The 21,358-nt window shown below is 35.9% G+C and overlaps 1 protein-coding gene across 1 annotated transcript; it reads right to left on the bottom strand.

Moving 5' to 3' along the window:
- Positions 1 to 10,320: 10,320 nt before the first annotated feature.
- On the bottom strand, positions 10,321 to 11,706 carry LOC122306684 (protein SENSITIVE TO PROTON RHIZOTOXICITY 1-like). Its single transcript, XM_043119146.1, has one exon. The coding sequence runs from the start codon at positions 11,583 to 11,585 to the stop codon at positions 10,449 to 10,451; it is 1,137 nt and encodes a 378-aa protein (XP_042975080.1). The 5' UTR covers positions 11,586 to 11,706; the 3' UTR covers positions 10,321 to 10,448.
- Positions 11,707 to 21,358: the final 9,652 nt, after the last annotated feature.

Below are 21,358 nucleotides of genomic sequence, written 5' to 3'. Positions count from 1 at the left end.
GGGTTTGCAAGAAACTTTTTCAATCTTATAATATGCTAAACCCACAACTTTAAAGTTTCTCATCGAAAAAAATAAATGTTTTTCTAATTAAAATTAAGTTGATTTGTGCATGCTGGCGGCCTAGAGCATGAATGCATGCTGATAGCTTTATTTTTACGTTGGAGTACTCCACTTATTTCAAAAAGATTGCATAGACATTGTACGAAGCTTGAAGGTTTTAAACTTGTATTTATCGTTAATACTCTTTTGTTTGTGGCTAAACTACCATGGAAGGACAAGATCATGATTACGTAATACCATCCGTGCACCGTTTAATTTAATAACTTAAATTTGACGAAAGGGATGATCCTGAGGACTAATACCAAACTACATTGTTTTTTAAAGTTTATTCATGTACAACTTTTTGACGTAACAACCAACATGAAATTGAGTTGATAATCATGGGAGGAAGTTTTGTCAACTATATTTTGTGGGGAAATATAATCTATACAACCAAAGTTACCACTTATTTAATTTACAATATGCACCAGGCGACGTAGGCAGTTGCCTAAGGCCCCAAGTGAAAGAAGGCCCCTAAAAATATTTCAAGCAGAATTTCTTAAAAGAAAAAGAAGAAGTCATAATTAGAAACAATTGAATAAATCAACAAAAAATTATCAAAAGTATCAAATAGATCTTATGTAGTTGGTTCTCTTTCTAGATTATTATATATATATATATATATATATATTTTTTTTTTTTTAAAACTCAATTTTATTTAACTTTTCTTAGTTTATAGTTTTCTTTTTTAGAATCTTTCAACTTACCATCAAAACTTTTATTTCCATATTAAGTAACTAATAAAGATGTTAGTAAAGCTCGTAATTACCAAAAACTTACTCATTGGCTTAAGTTTTTTTTTTTTTTTTTCTAGATTATTCTTGAATCTTTATGATTATATATATATACATATATGTATATATATATATATATATATATACATATATGTATATATATATATATATATCTCTCTATATATATATATGTTAGTATTGGAATTCTTTTTTTAGAGTATTGGAATTCTTTTTTTAGAGTTTTATTATATTTGAGTTCACTTGATGATGACGAAACTTTTTCTTCTATCTATCTCCTTTTCATTTCTAGTATTGGTACCAAAACATGAAATGATCTAAATTCTTATCTTATCTCCACAAAATTATTATTTCACATAATCTCATTCTTGTGGTACACTTTCCTTTTGTTATTGTTAGTTTAATATACAATATAAAAATTATAAAGAGCAAAATCTATTTTTTAGTGTTGATAAAAGGTTTTAGTATAATCATTTGAAGAGAGAAGAGCCCTTTTTTTCCCAAATGTGTGCCTTTATAGAATTTTATTTACAATAATGAATATAATTGATTTTGAGAATCTAAAGCACGAGTTATAAAACTAATTTTGATAAAATTTTTTCTAAACGGATAATTTTTTAATAAAGATCAAGTCGGTTATTAATTGAGAATGTGGTATACAATTTTAAATAAAAATTAATTTATGATAGGAATGATTTTTAAATAAAAATATAACTTAAAAAAATAAAAATAAATTGATTGTATTTTACCTTTTTAATGAAAAAGGCCCCACTCAAAATTTTGCCTTAGACCCTACAATCTATTGAGCCGGCCTACGCAATTAAAATTAAAAAAAGTAGAATATTATGAATATGTTCAAAAGATATCTTTAGTTATTTAAGATCTGATTATTTAGATGAATAAAAAGTAAAGCATTTTATAAAGAATTAATCCAAACAGTACTAAGGGCTAGCCCTCCTCGATCTCCTCTCCCTCCTCCCAGCCCAATAACCATTCGAAAAGAATAACAAAAGAAAATCCTAAACAAATTACAAAATTCTGTTGAATACATGGGAGCTGTATGCAAAACTGCACCTAGTCCAGACCGGAATGGCAGGTGATGATCACATATTATATTGGAGACACGCTCATGCAGTATAGTTTGCAGCAGACACTGTTGCAGCCTGATTTTCCACAGTGGAAGTCTCCGAGTCTCATGTTGAAATGTGTCCAGAAAAGACTGCTTGAATCTCTTCTGTTGGAAGTATTACTGCTTCAGAGGCCAGATTGAGTCAAATCTCTTCTGCAAATTTGATCGTCAAATGCGATGCTTATATCATTTTCCCTTTTTAATGGTTCTCACCATTAAACTTATCAATGGCCCCAAGCATGTACCCATAATTCCTTCCAGCAGACCTACTTCTTGCTGACATATTACAGGAACCCTATTTCTTCTGACTTTTTCTCTAGTTTGCTCCTTGTAATCTTGATCTTCTTCTACCAGTAAATGGGGTGCAGGAGGCTGCACCGAGTCGTGTAGTTCCCATTCTTCAGCGTCCATAGCAAATTATTTAATAAAATAAATTAACCACTTGGGGTGCCATTTCAAGGGGGTAACATGAGAGGTATAGATCATTAGGAAACATAGTAGCATTTTTCCAATATAAATGTGTTATTGTTAATCCTGTATTTTATAATTTTAAGTCATATATCAGTTAACAGGCCCTATTTTAAGTACCTTAAGTGACTTGATCTTAAGTTGAAGTCGAACAAAATGATTGAAAAGATGAGAAAGCTCTTAAAAGAGGTTCAATTAATAAAATTAGAAGTCAGATTCTAAACCCTAGAAGCCGGGCTCAAATAGATATGAAAGTCCAAAATCATGAGAATTTTGGCCAACAAGGCAAAATCCTAATTATTTCATAAAAACTATATGCGTAACAAAATAAGAATCATTTAAAAAATTTAGCCAAAATCTTAGTCAAAATCACCTGTAAAGTCAAAATTAAATATTTCCATAAAAACAAAATTAAATTAATTATTTGAATTGAAAAAACTGATACATAGAATAACTTTTTATTTAATTGGTACTCATATAAAGAGGAACATATTTTAACAATTGATTTCAAGGTTGCTGCTTCAAAGAAAGGCAAGGCAGGTCGAACTACAAGAGCATTTGGCAACTATTGCTACTTTGTCCTCCATCTCCTCATAAATGATGTTAGGATTGTCTAGGTCACCCTGGAAATCTGGGCGTATATGTATTGCGCCAGGGGATTCCGTTGTAGCTGTTCTATTTGGTCGTTTACACCTAACGAGCTAATTGATGTGCGTCCAAAAGAACTTTTCAAATTGAGGTACTCTTATGTACAATTTTAATATTTGTAGTCAAAATTATGGCTAAAATCCTACCATATACGTGATAGGTACAAGCACCAAAGTTCTCTGCTCACGGTGCAAGAGACCAATACTCAATTCATAGTATTGAGAAAACTACGATTTTATTGATTACTTCTTGCATCAAAAAACTATCGCCCATTTCCATGGTTTGTTATAAACTGATTACATCAAAAAGGAAATAATGGTTGAATAAAGAAACAATACCAACAAAGAAAGAAAACGATCTAACATAAGCAAAGAGCAGATAACAAGGAATAAAATAACATCCCCGCATGAAAAGAAATATTGGAGATTCAACTTGCCAATTCAAGCTACGTAGTCGGCCAGTTGCACGTTCGATTTAGTAGCCCTCATGCTCCCACGTGGCGTTGCTTCATGCGTAATCGTATCATTCGCCCCCCTGCGAGACGAACCTTATCCTCAAGGTTGAAAGTAGAAAACTACTCCTTAATAGTTGGAAGTGGTTCCCAGGTGCCATCTTTGGCAGGTAAAATATTCCATCAAACCAAAATTTCCTTCACCCGTCCACTAGCACTCTGGACCCAATGTGACCCCAAGATCTCTTCAAGCTGTAGCAGGGGCAATCCATCATCAGTATAAGGGGGTAGAGTGGGTTGTACTATTGTGGAAGTCCCAAGGCGACACTTCAAGTGGGACACATGAAAGATAGAGTGGATTTTAGCACCTGGAGGCAATTGGAGGCGATAAGCCACATTGGCACTGCGCTCCAGAACTTGATAGGGCCCAAAACATTTGCTTGCCAGCTTCTGATATGGACGCTTAAGAGCAGAGTGTTGACGGTAGGGCTATAACTTCAAATAGACCCAATCACCCACAGCAAAAACTTCATCTCAACAGCCTTTGTCAGCTTGTTGTTTCATGCGATTGTGAGCAATCACCAAATTAGTCTTGAGTTGGCATAGAATGCCGTCGCGAGCAACAAGAGCACTCTCGACTTCAACGACTGTTGTGGAACCCGGTATGTAAGCATTTAGAACAGGAGGAGGGCGGCCATAAAGCACTTCAAATCGGATCATCTGTATGGAGCTATGAAAGAAAATGTTATAGGAAAATTTGGCCCATGCGAGAAAAGCTTCCCATCGTTTCAGCATCGTGTGTACAAAGCAGCAAAGGTATTGCTCCAAACAACGGTTTTACGACTTCGGTTTGGCCGTCAGTTTCCGGATGATAGGCAAAGCTAGTGCGCATCGTAGTGCCCTATAAACGGAAGAGCACACCCCAAAAATGGCTCATGAAAATGCGATCACGGTCACTGACAATGGACGATGGAAGTCCATGAAGTTTGACCACATTCCGGACAAACACATCAGTAACGTCTTGAGCTGTATATGGTTGGGTCAATGCAATAAAGTGGGCAAATTTAGTAAGCCGATGAACAACCACAAAAATGAAATTTTTACCAGCTGATTTTAGAAGGCCACTGATAAAATCCATGGACACATCGGTCCACACCCCAGATGGAATTTGTAACTGCTCAAGCAGGCCAGTTGGGTGTCGTGTGTCATACTTGTTCCGTTGGCAAGCGTCGCACTGCTGGATGTGAAAAAGCAAGGAAAGCCACTTGTACGTACGAAGAATGCTTGAGTGCCCACCCACGGTACTGTCATGAAATTCATGTAAAATAGCTTCTTTAATGGCCGAAACCTCAGGAACAAGGATACGACCTTCTCGCATGATGCACCCATTTTTTAGACTATGACCCGCAACAGAGAGTGGGTCTGTCTATAGTTGGCATTCCAAAGGACCCAAAACGGCGTCCTCTTTTGTAGCCATCCTTAAGTCATCCCAAATCTCCCATATCGGTCCAAAGATGGCAATCACTCATAATTTAAACCGCTCCGTGAAAGCGCATCTGCCACGCCGTGTTCCCTCCCAGGTTTGTAAACAATCTCATAATCAAATCCCAAGAGTAGCAAAACACTTTTGTTGCTCTGGGGTGGTGATACTCTATTCCAAGAGATAACGAAGACTTTTTTGGTCTGTACAGATTTTGAACCGTCTGCCTAGTAAGTAAGGTCGCCAAGATTTGATAGCCTCCAGTACTGCGAGCATTTCCTTCTCATAGGTGGACCAAGATTTCTTTGTTGGTCCGATGGCCTTACTAAGGAAAGCAATTGGCCGACCATTTTGGGAAAGCACTGCACCCACGCCTAAACTAGAAGCATCTGTTTCGATCATGAAGTCTTCAGAGAAATTGGGAAGAGCCAAAACAGGGGTAGTTGTCATGGCGGTCTTCAAAGAGGTAAAGGCACAATCAGCCTCGTCACTCCATGCGAACTACCCCTTCCGTAATAACTGGGTCAATGGTCGTGCAATGAGACCATAGTTTCGCACAAATTTATGGTAGTATCCTATGAGATCGAGAAATCCCCGTAGTGCAGTAATATTCTTGGGCTAAGGCTAGCGAAGCATAGCATCAATTTTACGAGAATCCACCGTTACACCTGCTAGTGTAATAATGTGACCGAGATACTCCACCTCCTGTTGGCTAAAAATACACCTGGAAGGTTTGATGTAAAAGTAATGCTCGACTAGTATTCCAAGAGTAGTCCGAAGATGACATAAATGATCCGGCTAAGTTTTACTATAAATCAAAATGTCATAAAAAAATACAAAAATAAAATGATGTAAATGAACCTTAAAAATGGAATTCATGGCAGCTTGAAAAGTCGAGGGCGCATTGCAAAGCCCAAATGGCATCACCAAATATTCAAAGTGACCATGGTGGGTGTGGAAAGCCATCTTATGGACATAATCCAAATGAACCCAAAGTTGATGGTAGCCTGCCCGGAGATCTAGTTTAGAAAAATAAGTCGCGCCAAATAACTCATCTAGCATATCCTCAATAGTGGGAATTGGAAAACAGTCCTTGATAGTCGCCTCATTCAGGGCTCGATAGTCAGTGCAAAAGCGCCAAGTACCATCTTTTTTCTTAACCAACAAGACGGGGGACGAAAAGGGGCTAGTACTGGGGCAGATCAATCCCATAGATAGAATCTCCTCCACTGGCATTCAATTTCATTTTTCTGACAGTGGGCATGCCGATAGGGTGCTATATTGACGAGCACAGCTTCATTTTTTAGCAAGATGCGATGGTCAAAAGTTCGCGAGGCTGGCAATTCTTGTAGAATGTTCAATACCTGCTGGTGCTCCAATAAAATAGCCTGAATTTCTTGGTTCAAATTTGGAGTGGAATCCACTAGGAGTGCTGGATCACTCTTAATCGCAGCCAAACAAAATAGCTCAGTGTCGTGCTTCCATTCCAGCAGCAATGCATTAACGTCTACAACCAAAGACGGACCCATGGGTTCGACCTGAATTACAAATTTTCGATTGGCAATAACAAATTCCATAGAGCGACGGGCATAATCATGTACCACACAATCCAATCCTTCAAGCCATTGATAGCCCAGAACAAGGTCTAGGCCTCGAATTGGTAAGGCAAATAACATCGTCTCGAAGAAAAATTCTTGAATGCAAATAGGTACCTTCTCATACTTTGCTTGACAGGCGAGTTTCTCTCCACTAGCAACTCGGACATAAAATGGAGTGATAGGTGTAACTGGGAGATTCAATCGATTGACCACTGTTTGGTTAATAAAGTTATGGCTAGATCCTCCATCGATCAGTGCGTTAATTTCATGCTGGTTGACCAGAGCACGAACCCGCATAGTACGATTGTCAAGACTCCCTAACAATGCATGGAGTGAAATAAGTGGATCTGTTGGTGTATCCGTAGGCAACAATTCTTCCTCATCATCCTTTTTTACGTCAAGTGGACTTTCAGCTTCAATGAAACATGACTAAGCTTGACAATGATGTCTAGAAAACATTTCTCATCATAGTTAAAACATAGGTTTTTCTCACATCAAAGTCGCATCTAGTCGAATGATAAACGTTTCATTACATTAATGGGTGCAGGCTTAGCAGTGGGTAGCGGAGTAGTGGAGTTGGTGGGAACATCAGTGCCCATACGACGAGTGTTGGAGGAAACACTGCCAGACGGCTTGCGGGCTCTCTGTAGCTTCTCATCCAGGTGTTTGGCCAGGTCTATAGCATTCTTCAATCCCTTAGGCCGAAACATATGAACCTCAACTGCAATGTCTTCCTTTAAACCTCACATAAAAGCACCTAATAATGCTTTCTTTGGCCAGCCAGTCACTTGGTTAGCCAGTCTCTCAAATTCTTGTTGATACTCCCGAAAAGTGCCCCTCTATTTAATCTTGCTAAGCGCCTCATCATAGTCTTCGAAATCCATCAATCCAAAACGGCGCAAGATACCCTTCTCAAATTTGTGCCATGAGATGATCTTCCCGTCATGGGAACGGTCTTCCCGTCATGAGAACGGTTATACCATTACCACCATTGGTTGGCTTCGCCCTCGAGATGGTAGGCAACAAGCGTCACCTTCTTCTTGCCTTGAATTTCCTAAGTAGCAAAATATTGTTTAACACGGTCAAGCCAAACCATTGGATCTTCACCTGCAAAACAAGGGAAGTCGAGCTTTACGCGAGAATGCATGCGCAAAGTCTTGTCCGTAGCTGTGATGCGACCATCGTCAGTTTCCGTATCAGACGCTTGAGAGGAACACTCCTAGAACTAGTGAAACGTGGTGATGATGGTGGACTATCCTTGGACAGATGTCATTTCGAAGCCTTGCGGCGACGATCCGAATCCTGACTAGATGAGCGGGAGGCCAACTCTTGAAGAAGAGTTTGGGTGGTCACACTCGTCTCCTGCATAGCTAGCATGCCACGATGCAATTCCAACATAGCTCCTTCAAGTTGCTCAAAGCGAACCTTATTCGTCTTTGCGGGATCAGCCATGGATAGCGGGAAGGGAAAATCAACCAGCTCTTGATACCAATTGATAGGTACAAGCACCAAAGTTCTCTACTCACGGTGCAAAGAAACCAATACTCAATTCACGGTATTGAGAAGACCACGATTTTATTGATAACTTCTTGCATCAAAAAACTATCACCCATTTCCATGGTTTGTTATAAACCGATTACATCAAAAAGGAAATAACGGTTGAATAAAGAAATAATACCAATAAAGAAAGAAAACGATCTAACGTAAGGAAAGAACAGATAACAATGAATAAAATAACATCACCACATGGAAAGAAATATTGGAGATTCAGCTTGCCAATTCAAGCTACATAGTCGGCCAATTGCACGTTCGGTTTAGTAGCCCTCATGCTCCTAGTGGCGTTGCTTCATGTGTAATCGTATCAATACGCAATATTATCTCAATTCAAGGCATTTTTGTTGTTTTTGGTTATAGTTACACCATCTACCTTCTTAAGGTAGTCCATTGCTATCAACGTAAAATCTAACAATTTTGCATCATCGATCATCCCAAACCTCCCTACATCAAAAATTATTTAAAATATATTATTATATCATTCAGTATTATTAAGAATGAGAATTGATTTGGTAAAAAAGAACAACAATTCATCTTGCAATCCCCAAACAAATAGCTAAAAGTCTTGAATTGGACCGAACAAGATCTAGACTGTCTCATGATCTAGATCTAATGACACGTGGCAATGGAAGATTATTTTGAATGCTTTTTTCGATTTTTAATTAAAATCACAAAATAATAATTTTACTTTAAAAATCCTGTTCATAAACCATAATCTTAATAAACATGTTCAATAGCCATTTGGTAGTGTCAAGTTATCACGTATTATAAGCATGATGTCCATGGCCCTATCATTATTGGCATTCGGTATCCAACAATCCATCCAAAAGGAGCGAAGGGTTTGTATAGAATAGACATCATTGGGTCTATATATATGATTCTATTTCTCACATGTCCACACTAAAGTAGTGCTAATTTGACCACTTTTAGTAATGCCGGGGCCCGGAGTTAAAAGTTGGATTGAACCTACAATCGACATCGGTTGTGGCAATTCGTGGATAAGCCCAACTCTTTACTAGTAATGATATAAACACAACATATTTTCACAATATATTTCACAACATATTATAAGATAAGATATTTTTATAAAATGATGTTACTTTTATAAGGTATTTTATAAAAGTGCACCTCATTTAAAATATAGTTGTGTAAAGTATTGTGAAAATATTGTATAAAAATCATTTTCCAATCTTTTAGGGTGTCACCCAAACCCAACCTTAGTCACCACCTGTGTGTGAAAGGTGGGTATGGGCGCAGGGCCACGTGAGTGTGCGTATTTGAAAACTGAAACAGAAGTTACAGCACACCTCTACCGACCCTGGATAACCTTCTTTATTTTTTTTTAATCAGACCCCGGATAACTCTCTCCATAATGCCTGCATTCAACCTCTCTGAAAATTCTACCTTAAAGACCTGAGTTTAACTTTTAACCAAACAAGGTGGTGGCATGGATCCAAGATCCGAATGACTGTGTACCTGGCAAGTTTGTCACTGAATGAGAAAGAGTCTCAGCTCCAAGGTAAGGGGACAGAAAGGTCGGGATGGGGCTTGGAAGAAGAGAATTTACAGGGTTAAGGGGAGTGATTTTAGCGTAAGATGATTTCTTCCAGAGGAATGAATATCTAGGTTTCCCCCTGCTGCTGAAGCTACAACAGAGGACCTTGATTCAACCCAAATCCTTCCAGCATTTGTTTTTTGCTCGAAACTTTCTAATCCTCTTCAAGATGGAAAAAAAAAGAGAGAGACATGAATACAACCCAAAAGCTTATTTGCTGCACTTGGCAAAACTAGATTGATAGCCCATGGTGAATCTTCAAGTACCAGCTTCATATCTTACACAACAGGACATCATTTCTGAGACTCCCGAGTAATCATTGTTCAATATACAGACCAAATCTTCATCTGACTCAAGTTACACAGAATTACTAGAAACTACTACCATCTGAGTAAACCAATTGCAACCGCTGTAAACTCAAAATTACGTACGAGATCGTCGTCTCACATTAACAGGGGATTGAAAACACACACATCAAAACTCATACACGGCATAATTATTATCCAAAATACGAATTTTCTTGCTACTTAAGTCTTAAAGTGGACAAAAAATTATTAGAAGTCAGAGCAACATTAAAACAAAAAAATAACAACGAAATCCATGACTATCTTATCACGAAGTAAGTACATATATACATACGTAGATACGATATATATGACTCCAACAACAAAATATTGAAGGCAGAGATATACATTCGTCTATCACCTTCCAAAATCACAAATCATCGAATCCATAAGGCGAACCCAACACATCTTGAAAACAAAAACGTTCAATCGAGCCAAACCCACCTAATAATCCCTCGAAGAATCCATTCTCCAAGGAATTCGCTGGCGCTAATTCACCAGCTCCCTTCTTGATAACCACGACCTCGTCCTCGTCCTCCTCCATCCCTGCCGACCTCGACGTTAAAGCAGCCGCATCCACCGCCAGGTCCTTGGCCCTCTCGTCCTCATCCCCAACCGCCGGCATGTGCCCCTCGAACAACGCCATGTGCCCGAAAAGCTTGTCCTTGCGTGAGAAGCTCGTCCCGCACGTACACCGCCACCTGGCCTCCCCGCAATGCTTAAGATGGTTCTTCAGGTCGGACACAACCGAGAAGCTCTTCTTGTTACAGCGATTGCACGAGTACATCTTAGGGCAGTGGCTCCGCTTGAAGTGGTTCTTCACGCAGATCACCGACTTCAGGGGCCTGAACTTCTTGTGCAGCCTGTTCCGGTTGCACCCCTCGTACGGGCAAGAGAACTTGGTATCCCGGCTTGGCTCGGCACAGAGCCGTTCGGGCTTGGCTAAGGCCTCGGGGGTCTTGTACTGGTTCCCGTGCGCTCTCATATGCATCCGCAGATTCGCGTCGCGTTTGAACCCTTTCCCGCATACGTCACAGAAGTGGATATGCTGAGCCAGCAGTTCCACGGCGTCGAGCTCCACTATTTCCGAGTCATTTGGCTCTGAAACTAAAACCTTGTCCTTCACTTCCTCGTCAAAAGCATCTTCCTTCAATGAACCCGAAGATTCGCCGAGAATTTTGGGAGGAATCGTTGAGTTGGGAACGGATTTGATTGGTCTCGGGGTCTGAGTGCAGGAGAGAAGGGCAGCGCCGTTGACGATGACTTGGTGGATTGCGGAGGCGATCTCGGAGGAGACCACATCCAAATGGTCCTGGCCGATCAGCTGGTTTCTGTTGACCGACTCCGACAGGAAGCGCTGCAGGGTATCCATTCTCGTCCGGACCGTGGAGAGATTCAGGAGCGGCACGCGAAGGTCCGAGTGCTCGAGCCGAACGTTACTGGGATCGGAACCGAACAAGGCGGAATAAGCCTCCGGAATCTGGAAAGATTCGCTGGTGTTGAACATCTCATGCGATTTGTATGAACCAAAATCGAGAGAGACAGAGAGATGCAGAGAAGGTTACTGGGATGAAATCCAAGTCTGGTACATTGACTTCGTTAGACTGGGAAATGATGAGCTGTATGGACAAAGAACAAATTTGTAGGACACGGGGGGCTCAATGCACGTGTCGTCCAGGGGAAGGTATGTGGATCATATATTTATTTTCTTTTATTTTAAGATTTAACATTTGCATAAAATTTTTATAATAAATCTACAAACTATTTCCACATTACATAGGATTTTTTATATTTTCATTTTTTGGCCGGTTTAAAAAAATGATAAATAAAATAATTTCATTAATTTAGGAAGAATAAAACAAAAAAATTTAAAAAAAATAAAAATTAAAATATATGTAATATATATATATATATCTTGAGCCAAACCCTAATGGTTAACTAGATATTTCACTAACTTTGAGATTTTATTATTTAAATTTAAGCATTTGAATTTTTTATTTTTTAAATTTAAAAGTAAGATTAAAGAAAGGAGGACCCCATGGAATGGCCTCATCGATAGGGCCTCTCCTATCTTCTCGTGCCACGTGTAAAAGAAGTCAAAAGAGATTCTTTTCTTGCCGTCTCTCATTTTATTTGTAAGAGCATCCACATTAGTTTCTTTAAATTACTTTTCATTTTTAAATTTGACTCATTTTATCAAAAATTAGCCCACATTAAATTAGCTAACTCTTTTTCATTTCAAATATGAGCTACAGTAATTTTAACTTTTTCTTCAAATATGAAAAGTCCTATAGCAAGTCTATATGAATTATTTATTAATTTCATCTTTTTCTCTTATATTATTTTATTATATTTTGAGATTATTATATTATAGATGTGGCATTTTTATGGATTGTATATATGAAATTTGTATTTACATATGAGATTTTATATGAGATTATTATATTATAGATTGTTGTATTGTGAAAATGAAAATGAATATAATTGTTGGAGATTATTGAAGATTAGGAAAATAAAATAAAAAAGTAATTAATAAATATAAATTTATTAAAGAAATATAAATAATAAAAAAAATAATATTTTATTATTATAGAGAATATGATGGCTAATCCAATGTAGATTTTAAGTGTTGAGTGGTTTGCTAAAAATTAAAAAGTTACATATTCTTTAAATTTGAAGATTAAAATAGCTAATCTAATGCCAATATTCTAAGTATTCATTGTGCTTCCAATTATTTTTACAAAATTGTCCGGAAGGTTTTTAAAATTAGAATTTAAAATATGTAAGGTTTTTTTTTTTTTTTCCAAAAAAAATTAATTGAGTTGGGAAATACGAAGATTCCTTCTGTAAACATCATTAATGAGATCGAAGACGGCAAATGACATGAGGCAATATTAAGGTCAATAACCAAATATTAAAGTCTTAAATAATGATGAATGTTATATTTTTTTAATTTCCATTAATACCAAATAAATATTTAGAATAAATTAGTGGGTGGCCACTTAATAATCGTGTGTATGATAATAGGAGAAGGTTTGAACTGTCTCGCATTCGGCAGGCAGCATCATACGTAAGAAGGAAAATGATAGGGATCCCGTTCGAATCCCCTTTTTTTGTCCAGCTTAATTTTTTTTTTTTTAACTTTTTTTTTTACCGAAAGATTAAGAAAATATTGTTTAATTATATTGTGAATTTTATTCATTTTTTCAAAATATTTAAAAGTGTTAAAAAATGATTTGAAAAAAATATTTAAAAGAAATTCAAAAATAATAACAAAAGTTGAGCAGAATGCTTGAACGGGATCCCTAGCATTGCGCCACGTAAGAAATGATTTTTAAAATTTTAAAATATACAAATATCTTGCAATCTTATTTTAAAAAAATAGTAAGTAAATCAAGATTTACAAAAGAAAGATCCTATTTTTTTAAGAATAAATACACAACTTGCACACATTAATATTGTATCTCACTACAAGAAAATTGAATTTTTGTAATCAATTTATTACAACTAAAAAACTATTCGTAACTAATTTTAATTGAAAATAATCATTTTACTAGAATTAACTGATCGCAAATAAACAATTTTCCTATAGTGTTAATTTTATAACTCTAACTTTAACCCATTAAGTTCTGCTCTGTGACTGTGAGCAAAGAAATTAATTTTATAGCATATAGACAGACCAATCGACGCACTACGCGTCATCAGTTTCAACCAATCATATATATATATATCTTCTATATATAAAAAATGTGTATGAAACAGAATTTCTTGTTTTAACAGAAAATGTTGTTTTGCCGTTAATTTTTCCCTTCCCGTTAAGCAACAGTTAGACCACCGTTTGTGGCTATTTGTGTAATTCCATTATCTAATTATAACTTAAAACAAGATATAATATAAATGGAACGAGGAAGAAGAAGCAGCAAACCGAATGCGATTCCATCCCCATAATCAGAAAAGCACATCCTCAAAAATTCGCCAGCCGCAAGATCATCTCTGCTTTGCAAAACCACAAGCCCCGAATACGATGTAGTTAATCAAGAAACTTCTTGCAAGAAATTTTCCATATGGAAAAATCTCTGCTTTCCTGTTCATTATTGCCTGAAATTAGGCCCCGGTGACTTGTGGAGTGAGAAAGAGGGAGAGAGGTACATTCATCGGAGCTTCTCAGAAACCCGCATTGGACAGGTGGGATTCATCCTTTGTTACTCCTTCCCATAAAATCACTTGTATCTAATCCAGCCTGGCCTAAACTTCATGCTGTGAATATGATTTATGGTAAAGAACAGACAGAGCTATTGTGTCTCATCACATGTTATCGGGCAACTGAAAGTTCTGTGAACCAAAAATTTGATGAGAGTTATCTTGAACAAAGACCACGACACCGCATTTGCTGCCATTGAATCCTTGCCATAGGGAGAAACTCTAACAGTTCCTGATCCAATCTTCTTGGCAGAAATGTCTTTGACAGTGCAGAGCTTTTCAAGCTTTCTAACAACGAAATCATTGGATAGAACCCGCCCTTTGTTCTTCCCCTTGGGACAGTCAGTCACCAACCCGTAGTACAAATTCTCGAATAGGGAGAGAATAAAAGAAAACAGAGGAAGAAGAAGAAGAAGAAACAGGAAGCAGCGGCGCTAGCAGAAGGAAAGAAAGAAGAAAGAAAGCCCTAAGGGCTGGAGGGCAACGGCGTCGTTTTGGGGGAGAAAGGGGGCTGGGCTTAAGGCATACGGGCTGGGCTCGAAAACTAAAGGCATTCGGCCTAAAAAAAAAAAACCACTATAACAAAGCCCACCTGAAATTAGAAATTCAACAAAGTAAAAAAGGCAAAATAAAAATAAAGAAAAATCAAATAAAAACATTACAATTAAATATTAATAAAATAAAATAATCAAAACCCCCAACAATAAAGTAATTTAAACTAGAGTGTAATTTAAATATAAAAATAATTATTAATATCAAGAAAGTACATTATTTAAATTTTACAATTTAAAAATTACAAAATAATACCGTAAAGTTTAATTTAACTAGACAAACGTGCTTTGCACGTTGCTTTGACCTAGTATATATATAATTGCTTAAATTTAGGAGAGCAATGGCAGTATGCATGTGTGCAAAGAACTCGATCTCTCCGTCAATGATGATTCCTGGATGTCTCTGCATGAGCAATAATATCTCACTATAGACTGAAAGGCCAGGGATATATATGCACATTAAACTATGCTAAGATCCAGAAGACTTTTAATTGATTAGAACGAGCATCAACGAGCTAGCTAGCTAGCTGATAGCGTGCTTTGAGTTGTTTTAATTTTGTTTTCAACTGATATAATATAATGTAATCTCGATCTACTGACTATGCATCATGCGTGCTCCTTATTATTGGCTTTTGCCTTAATTTATTCGTTTAATTATAGCCTATAATATGTATAATTCATTATATAATCCGGTACTACTAAAGTATTGATAATACTAGTTCTAATACCGATAATGGGGTACATAGTTTGTCGTATTAGCTAACATAAGTAATTAAATAAAAATGTAATAATATTTGAAAAAGAAATGGGATGCACTGAGATAAAATAAGATAGGATTAGATGAAATATGTTTCCAAACATCCCTAAGATGAAGGCATTTGTATCCACTTGTCATCCCAGATTTTGATATTATGTCCATTCCCCACCCTCTAAATTAGCCCATCTTTAAGCAAGTCCATTGAGTTTCTCCAGAAATTGAAGATGCTTGAAATACTTTTCTTTCATAATCTTTACATCCATAGATAGTGGATTGTTCAATATTCTCCAGCACTATTTAGCTAGTATATATAGCATTATTGAAACTTTCAATATCTCTGAAACCCAACACTCCCTTTTGATTTTGGTTTTCCCATCTTGCACCAACTCTTCTACTGAATTCTTTTATTATTTTATTTGTGACCCCACCAAAATTTAGACATAATTGATGAGATCTCCTTACATAGATTTCTTAATAGTTTGAAAACACATATAAGGAATGCTAGAATTGCTTGTATGACTGCCCTGAGTAATATAAAGCAAGATAACAAACAGATGAAGGATGTGAGAGTATAATGGAATAAGAGGGGTCGAAGGGTGAAGCATGTTCAAATCCTATGCAGAGGGTACAAGACCATCTAAAGTTTTGTAGTACCAGGGCTTTGACTTGATAGAATTCATAGAAATTTAGGGTTGAAAAGGATATTATGACCAAAATGACTTAAAACCTTGTAGAATGAAGAAGGACCTCACAATGTAGAAGAAGAAGGAAAAAAAAAAAAAAAAACGTTCACGTGGAGTTAAGAATCTTACTAGAACAAGAAGGTATCAAATGGAGATAGAGAGCAAAAGAAAATTGGTATCAACTCAGGGATAAGAATACTAAATATCTCTATGCTTATACAAACCAAAGAAGAAGAAATAGGATATTAAAAGTCATTGACACTCAAAATAGAATGCTGAAGGAGACAGCTGAGATTGAAGGGGCTTTCAAGTAGTACTTTGAAGAATTGTTTAGATCTTTGACTCCATCAAAAGGAGATAGAAGAATGTTTAAAATCAGTAAAGACTCAATTGACAAAGGAAATGAATGAAGGCCTCCAAAAGGAGTTCACGAGAGCTGAAGTTGAAGAATCATTTAATCAGATGTCTCTCTTAAAGTCCCCAAGCTCGAATGGTGTTGGAGCATGTTTTTTCAAGTCCCATTAGAATATAGTAAGAGATGAGATATGTAATGTTTCTTTAAGTTTCTTAAAAGGAGAGAGTATGGATCACCCTCCTAATTTTACTTACATTACCTTAGTTACCAAGGTATAAATCCCATTTCTCTTAGTAAGTTTAGACCAACTAGTTTTGTAATTTCATACATAATATTATTTACAAAGCTCTAGCAAGAAGGTTAAAGAAAGTCTCCCTGCCATACTTTCCAAGAACCCAAGTGTATTCATTTTTTGTAGACCTATCATAAACACTGTTATGGTGACTTATGAAGTTTTACATCCGATGAAGACAAAGAGGAAGAACTAGAAGCATGGCTCTCAAGCTAGAAACTGGATTGCACTGATTATGGATTGTGTAACTAAAGTCTCATACTCAGTACTAGTAAATGGACAGCCAAGTGAAAAAATTCTACCCAATAGAGGTATAAGACAGGGGAATCCCTTATCTCCTTATACATTCATTCTGTGCACTAAAGGTCCGAATTAATAAGAAACAGATTATACAAGCAGCAGGAGTTTTACCCAATGGAAATTGTGAAAATTATTTGAGATTACCAACTATGGTGGATAAGCCAAAATACAATACTTTCAAGAGTATAAAGGTGAGAGTGCGGCAAAAAATAAATAAAGAAATGAAATATTTGCCTCAAAAGGCAGCTTGCGAGGAGCTAGCATATATGTTCATGACGCAATAGAATTATATATGTACATCCTTATAATCGAAACTCGAATAAATGTATGTAGTGGGAGATATTATGTTTTTCGTTTTTTCAGTTTTCTTTTTCGTGGTCTTTTTTAATTTTGATGGTGAAATAGTTCGCACGATCCGGCCACACTCTTCGAGAATTGAAAAGTTAAAAGAAAATTAAAAGGAGGGTCTCAAATTATTCAAGTTGCTATGGCATCATATTCTCTCTACCTTTTCCTATTGATCAATGCTATTTTAGGGGGCGGCAAATTCATCATTTTCTGTGTACACAAAATCTAATTAAACATTTCTTAGATGTTTCGATAGTGACATATGTTGAAGCTTAGAGAGTGAAATGATATGAAAATTTCATAAATAGTAATAATGTAATGTCGTAATGAAATATTCAAATTACATGACTTATACTTTAAAAAGATTAGTTAATGGTATAATTGTAATTCTATTGAAACATTATAAAAAGTAAAAACTTCTCATTCTCAAGTAATGTGGGATCTCATACACTACATATTCTTATCTTTATCATATAAGGTATCACAAATAAAATAGTTTATGAATAATAGTGAGATAATTTGAGTTAATATTTTATGGAGTTTTGAAAAAATGAGAGAAAAAATTGAATAAAAAATATTATAAAATTAAAATATTGTTACAATATAGTTTTTTAATATTATTTTTGTTTGAAAATTTTAAAAAGTTTAATTGTTTTTTATTTTTTAATTAAAAATTTAAAAAATTTGTAATGATTAATTTGAAAAAAATTATAATGATAAATTTAAAAGCATTTATATTTTAGTGATATTTAAAAAAGAGATGAGATGAGAATTTGGAGATGTAAACTTTTTTCAAACAAGCCTTTAGTTTCTAATAGGGATTAAGTATAAATTACGAAGAATTCACATAAAATACAACTATTAATGATTGTAAAGATAAGGATCGTGCATTAAAATTAGGAAAAACTCAGTTACTAGCGTGACATGGGAAGTTGTACAGTTGACATTATATATATCAAAGAGAGAATCATGAAGTTCTTGATCCGATGCATTTTTCTCTAATAAAAATAGATCATGCATGACTACTGCCTCCATGAGTTGGAAAGCAAGCAGGAACCGGCGGCCGCCATGGCTATCAAAAATCACAGAGACGTACGGGAGGGAAATTAAAGCCTAGGTAGTCTGTCACGGCATTCAGCATACATTATTTGACTAAGTAGAAAGGGATGACGATGATCATCAGGTAGTGACGTGACAGACGTGTGAGATTACGTATATGAGAAGGAATTACCACGTTCAAAATCAACTTGAGATCAGATTAATGTATGTATTTGGGGTATAAACTTTGAATTTTTTTTTCTTTTTTTCTTTAGACCATTCAATCCACTTCATCACATGATATATGGTATGTGCATATATATATATATATATATAGGAGTCGTACGTTGTTTGTGATATGAATCGGTTTTCAAATCATTTGCATTCTTTAATTAGTACTCTTGCGTCACTGCTTAGAGTTTCTAAATTCTAATAGGTAGGTGGGTTGGTAGCCAGGGATCGATCGAGAAAGAAGAAAGAACAACCTTTAACTCTAATTACGAAGTACTGAATGCACCATGAAGCCGCCGCCTTAATTCTGATATCTCGACCAGGCGCTGGTGAGCCATTAATTTATCGGTCTTCGTGCTTGGGTTTAGATCATCGATCAGATCGATCTAATTTAATTAAGGAAAAATCTATTTGTCATCCTCACACTTCACACACCACATTTATTTTAATTTTTTTTTCATTTTTTCTATAATAAATATGTAGTGTGTGGATGATAAATAAAATAATTTAATTAGTTTAATAAGAATAAAATAAAATAAAAAATAAAAAAAATAAAAAATAATATTTTAATATATAAAGTGTGTGGTGTAGGATGATGTGTAGCATTTCTCTTTAATTAATCCTTATGCATGATCTCCGGATCCTGAATTCATGGGATCGACATATTCTTTGGATGGAAAATGATTTAAATTAGAAACAAAATACTTTATACAATTATGTTTTAAATTAAAGATATTTAATAAAAGACCTTATAAAAGTAACATAATTTTATAAAAATGTTACACTTGATAGTAAATATTTGGGTGACTAGAAAATATAAGAAAATTAATCACATTCGAGGTTAACCAAACCTCCAAGAGAAAATAGAATAAAAATATTTTTTAGTAAGATTCTCGGTATTCATTTTTAGTAGCTATAGTACCCTTATATGCTAAAACACAAACATTGGATAAAAAGGCTTTAGCCTTGATAAAATATGACCCAAAACTACTAACTAACAGACTAGATAAAAAGAAATAATAAGATAATGGCCCAGTTACCAATAACTCACTTTTTAACATAACATAAAGGTAAATAATAAGTAAAGGGAAATAATAAGTAATAGGCCCAAATGACCCATGACCAATGTGTACCGTTCATGACTGTGACAAACCATGCCCTATAGAAGCACCTTGTTTTTAAGGTATGGTAACGAAGAGAAAACTCAATATTTCTGTCTATTAGACCGGGCTAAAGCAAAGCTAGGTCAAAACTTTCAGTCTTGTTTGTAGCAGAATCGCTTTGACACCTTCTCTTGAAGCAAAACCACCCAACTAGTTCAACAATTCCAGCATAGTCCTTCGAATTTCATGTTCTCCAACTGAGTAGGCATCATTCCTCTTTGTATTGACTGCATCAATTTCATCGATGAAAATGTTTAAAGGTGAGAGGTCATCAGCTACTCTAAAGAGTTCCCTCACTAATTTTGAGCCATCACCAAGCATTTTTTATTCAATTCACTACCAACGACAATGTCAATACATAATTCTATAGGAGTTGTGACGCTCCTAACTCCCATATACAGAAATGCAGGAATCAAGGCGTTGGGATGATGACAATACGAGTCATGCACCCAATGATAAGTGCTAAATATGTGCACATGCAATACGTGTAAGACAAAAGATGCAACGGATACATTAAATTTAATCAACAAAGTACCAGAATTGTTAAATACAAATTCGCTTAAATACAAATGTTTCAAAAAGTAATATAGTTATCCAACGAAAAACATAATAAACCAAAATACAATAACCAAAAGAGGGAAACAAATCCCGATACATGAGAAAGTAATCCCAAATCACTCATCCGGCGAAGCCGCATTCTCAGACTCTATCTCGTTATCTGCATCAAAATCTATGGTACCAAGAAACAACACCGTAGGGTATCAAATACCGTCAGATTGTGAATCTCAATAAGTAATAAACTAAACAGCCCAAGAGATGAAAACACATTCATGCAACAATAATTATGCGTGCATATAATGAAATATGCATGAGACCAAAAAATCATCCTTTCCCAAAAATCATTATTTTCCAACACACGTCAAAATTTCATTTTGGCCCCAAAACCAAGTCCATTATAAATATCATCCACCATTTTTCTAGAAAATGGCTTAATATAAAAATTCATCATTTTCCCAAAAAATGGTTCACGTAAATCTATTTATCAAAACCAAATATCCAATTTTAAACCATACGCATCATGATCTCCCTTATGGATCATCCGCACACACTGGCTCCCTTCACCACACCACGAGTAACGACCATGCGTGTGACTTCGTAATGAATGATGCACAGTTCTGTGCCCAATGCGTTCATGGCCAAGTATCCTCTAACCCCCACCAGCAAATGGGTCACGGAGTCAGCACGAGAGCGTTACCATCTCGTTCAATCTCATTGTCGCACAGCGACAACTCAGGGAACATCACTCAGTATATTACGCTCTCGAGTGACCAGAAGAGCTCCACCGAGATAATGTCACATCTC

This window comes from Carya illinoinensis, chromosome 4 (genome assembly GCF_018687715.1).
Source record: "Carya illinoinensis cultivar Pawnee chromosome 4, C.illinoinensisPawnee_v1, whole genome shotgun sequence".
In the NCBI taxonomy this organism is placed as follows: Eukaryota; Viridiplantae; Streptophyta; class Magnoliopsida; order Fagales; family Juglandaceae; genus Carya; species Carya illinoinensis.
The sequence above is the reverse complement of the archived record's forward strand: the minus strand, read 5'-3'. Positions and strand labels throughout refer to the sequence as shown.

What these genes read in the sequence shown, in the direction of transcription:
- LOC122306684 (XM_043119146.1), bottom strand. Translation starts at nt 11,585, where the DNA reads ATGTTCAACACCAGCGAATCTTTCCAGATTCCGGAGGCTTATTCCGCC.